Source organism: Camellia sinensis, chromosome 12 (genome assembly GCF_055761805.1).
Source record: "Camellia sinensis isolate YWXY chromosome 12, ASM5576180v1, whole genome shotgun sequence".
In the NCBI taxonomy this organism is placed as follows: Eukaryota; Viridiplantae; Streptophyta; class Magnoliopsida; order Ericales; family Theaceae; genus Camellia; species Camellia sinensis.
In genome coordinates, this window is record NC_138972.1 from 79,474,960 (window position 1) to 79,479,105 (window position 4,146).

The window sequence follows — 4,146 nt, forward strand, 5'->3', positions numbered from 1 at the left end:
TAAAAAAATATATATATTTTAGTTATTAAATTTAATGAAAAATGATATTTCAAACATTAAGTTTAATAGCTAAAATATCAACAATTTTTTTTTTATATCAATTTTACTTAATGAAAATAGGCTGATGGTTTAGTTTCAAAACAAATCAAAAGGTTAGTGTTTAAATTGATAAAATTAAAACTTGTGATTTATTTTTTTACAAAGTTCAAATCTTCAAATTTATTTTATAATTTCTCCAATAATATATTATTTGCAGAAAAAATGGTATTTTCACAATTTTTTTTTTCCATTTTTGTCACTCAAAATAAAAATTTTAATTGCAATTTTAGAAACTGTGCAAAGTTATGAAAAAGTATAAATTTGATGTTACATGATTTTTTCGATTCTATAAAACTCATAAAATAAATTTTTATTTTTTTTTGTAAATTACGTGGTTGCTTCCTCTAGTTTGACCAAAGTTTCACTTTCAACTTAAATTCTATACTTTTAGTCTTGTGGCAGTGTGATCTATCTCTTATTTATTGTTAAAATTTTGAATGAGAAAAAAATTATTACATTTATTTTGATGATTTATTTAATTATATTTTAATTTATTTAAAAGAGAAAAATAAAATTTAAAATTTATTTTGATAATTTATTTAATTATATTTTAATCAAAATTTATTTTGATGATTTATTTGAAAGAAAAAAATAGAATAAAAATTGATTTTGTCCCATTATTTCTCACCTAAACCTTTATTCTAAATGTTTTTAGAATGTATTTAATATTTAATTAAATCAGGAGTTTAAACAGCTCAAAACAAAAGTTCAAACAGCCTAGCACAGCAGCATGCCAAAAGATTCAAAAGGTTCAAGTGGAAGATATTCAAATTAGTAATGATGGAAGTACAACGACTATAAACGGCTATAAAAGTTCAAAAGGCCAAAAGGTTCAAAAGGTTCAAGTGAAAGATATTCAAATTTGTAATGATGGAGTGGAAGATATTCAAATTGGTAATGATGGAAGTACAACGGTTATAAATTCAAATGACTATAACGGCTATAAATAGCTATAATTCTTATTATATATACCAAAGCCTCTAATGTAAACAAGTTACAAAAAACCTGAAAATATTCTTTGATCTATAATCACTCACATTTTTTCTCAGAAATTATATACTGAGCCTTATAGCTTTAAGCTCATCTTTCCTGTGTGAGGTTTACAGAAAAACCAAAGCTTCATTTTATATTTCTATCTTTGAGAGATATTTATTGTAAGTTTTCTTTGAAAGAAAAAATACAATTTCATCTTGTAAAAGTGTTGCAAACACTGTGTTCTTGAAATCTTGAGAGTGATTGTGAATCACTTAAGATTTGCAAGGGTTTGGGCTTGTGAAGTCTGTGTAAAATCCGTGGAGAATTGTTCTATTTGTAAAGAGGTTGCTAGCACCCATGTGAAATTAGAAGATAGTGGAAAACCTCAAGTGAAGCTTGAGGAGTGGATGTAGGCATGGTTGAAGCCGAACCACTATAAATCTGTTTGTCTCATCTTCCCTAATCTCTTTACTTTCCTACTGCTGCTATAGCTATTTAATATTCATGTGTTAATCATTTGATTTACCTTGTATGTTAGTTATACTTCATTGTTATTTTGCTTGATCATTTACTGCTAAGTTTATCATTGTGCTTGTTAATACTTTGTTGTACTAGTAGTTAATTTTATTGGGGTATTGTTAATTTTAGTTTGTAGAAACTTAATTCACCTCCTTCTTAGGTTGCTTTTTGGGTAATAATTGGTATCAGAGCCTGGGGCTCTTGTATATATTTAACAATCTTGAGTTTTTGATCCATAACAACCATGTATTCTACTTACTCTGCTGTAGGACAAGCTAGCAATAGGCCACCTCTCTTTGATGGTAGTAATTACATTCATTGGAAAGAAAAAATGACTTTGTATCTTCAAGCTACCAAATTTGCTTTGTGGCTCATTATCACTAAAGGTTCAAAAATCCCTACTAAGGTAGTAAACCATATCAGTGTGCCTAAACTTGAGGATGAATTTGATGAGCGTGATTATAAACTCCTTCAAGTTAATGCTAAAGCCAAGCTTATTCTTGTGTGTGGACTAGATGCAAATGAGTACAATAGAATTTCTGGGTGTATTACTGCTAAAGAGATTTGGGATAAACTTGAAATCACTTATGAAGGAACTAGCTAAATAAAAAAGTCTCGGATTGATATACTTATTCATGATTATGAACTCTTTACTATGAAATCATTTGAATCTATTTCTAAGATGCTTTATAAAGTTACGAATATTATTAATGTTCTAAAATCTCTTGGTAAATTTTATACTAATGGTGAGCTTGTAAGAAAAATACTTAGGTCTTTGCCAAATGAATGGGAAGCTAAGGTTGTAGCTATCCAAGAAGCAAAAGACCTAACAAAATTAGGCATTGAAGAACTCCTAGGCTCACTCATGGCTCATGAACTTTCAATGATGGGTGGCAGCAAAAAGGAAGCCATTTGGGTCGAAAATGATGGAGTAGCCAACCTGTGTCCCATGGCTCTTGGAGAAGAAGAATCCACTCAAGATGAGATAATTTCTAATTATGTAGAACTTGAAAGTGCTTTCAATGAATTACATGACATATTTAGAAATGTTTGTGTTAAAAATTATAAATTAAAGAAATTAGTTACTTCTCTTTCAAATGATGTGGGTGTTTTAAAAATGAAAAATGCTACTTTGAAAAATGACTTTACGTCTATTGCCAATGAGAAAAACATTTTTAAAAACAATGTTGAGGATTTAAACAAAACTCTTGAAAATTTTGTAAAAGGAAAAGAAAACATCAACAAGTTTCTTGAAAATAAAAGATGTGTTTTTGACAAAGTAGGCATTGGTTTTGATCCTCCTAAACCTTTTATGAGATTAAATGTTCTTAAGACAAATCCCCATGGACCCAAGAAAGTATGAGTACCAAGAAACAAATCAAGATATTTTGTAGCTGGAATCTCAAAGAACACCAAGGACTTCGAGAGGAAATGCACAATAAGAGTGTTCAATCTAAAGAGCAAAATCAGCTCTTATAAGAAGAAAAATGATGAAATAAAAATCACCAATATGAATAATAGAGGTAATGTATGGGTGAAGATTCCAAAGTGGTAAATGAAGGTATAACTCCTAACACACCTTTAAGCTTAAAGTTCTATATTCTTTAAGGTGTGATTTGTGTACAATAGGTTGTATTTAATCATTACTTCCATGTAACCTAATTGTACTAAGTTTGCTAAGTCATGTTCTGCAAGTTTCTTTCAAACATTCATTAAACTCAAAAATGAAAATTATATTATTTTGATGAATGCCTGTTAGAATATGAATGATTCATGTATTCATTAACATTTTATATCATGTCATCCATTGCTATGAAAAAGAGATAAGAAGTGATAAATTTTTTTGTGAGTATACTTTTCACATCTTATATATGACTTCATACTAATATGTTAATTCCTTTTTGAATCATATCTTTGTAGAATCAATTTTGATGTCATAGCATGTTTTTGAGATGTATACTATCTATATTTTGAAGTCTACATTTGTGATCTCAAGAATATGCTCAATATAAAAATTTCATGCTTATATGCTTTACATTGGAATATTTGAATGAATTGTGAAATTCTTTGATTATGATCCATCAACGATGTTTAAATGAAAAGAAGTATCATACGTTTGTAGAGACATTGCATCTATTCTATTGAATATCTTTTGAATATAGATTATATTGGCATACATTTCATGAAATGCTTTTAATTGATAAATTATTGAATTAATTGTTTATAACATTCATATTGTGTTCCACATTAAGTAAAATGTTTTATCATACTTGAGCATGTGGATTGAATTGATGAAAATGCCTCTTGATAATGTTATGTGATTAAATGAGATTGTTGCATCATTTTTTAATAAAACAAAGAGCATAACACTATTTTCTTATGCATATTATGCTATGTGCTACAACTTGAAAATTCTGAAAAATATCATTCCAAACTCTTGTTTGATCATTGAATTATTTTTCACTTTTTGAGTTTGTGATAAGAAGTGATTTGTGTTGCATTTTTATTGAGTAATGGTGATTGTTCTATGAATGCTATATTTACACAAATCAC

General features: G+C 28.0%; 1 protein-coding gene across 1 annotated transcript; it reads left to right on the forward strand.

Moving 5' to 3' along the window:
* The first annotated feature begins 1,837 nt into the window (after window positions 1–1,837).
* Window positions 1,838–2,197, forward strand: LOC145803693 (uncharacterized). Its single transcript, XM_082897008.1, has one exon. The coding sequence runs from the start codon at window positions 1,838–1,840 to the stop codon at window positions 2,195–2,197; it is 360 nt and encodes a 119-aa protein (XP_082753134.1).
* The last annotated feature ends 1,949 nt before the right edge of the window (window positions 2,198–4,146 follow it).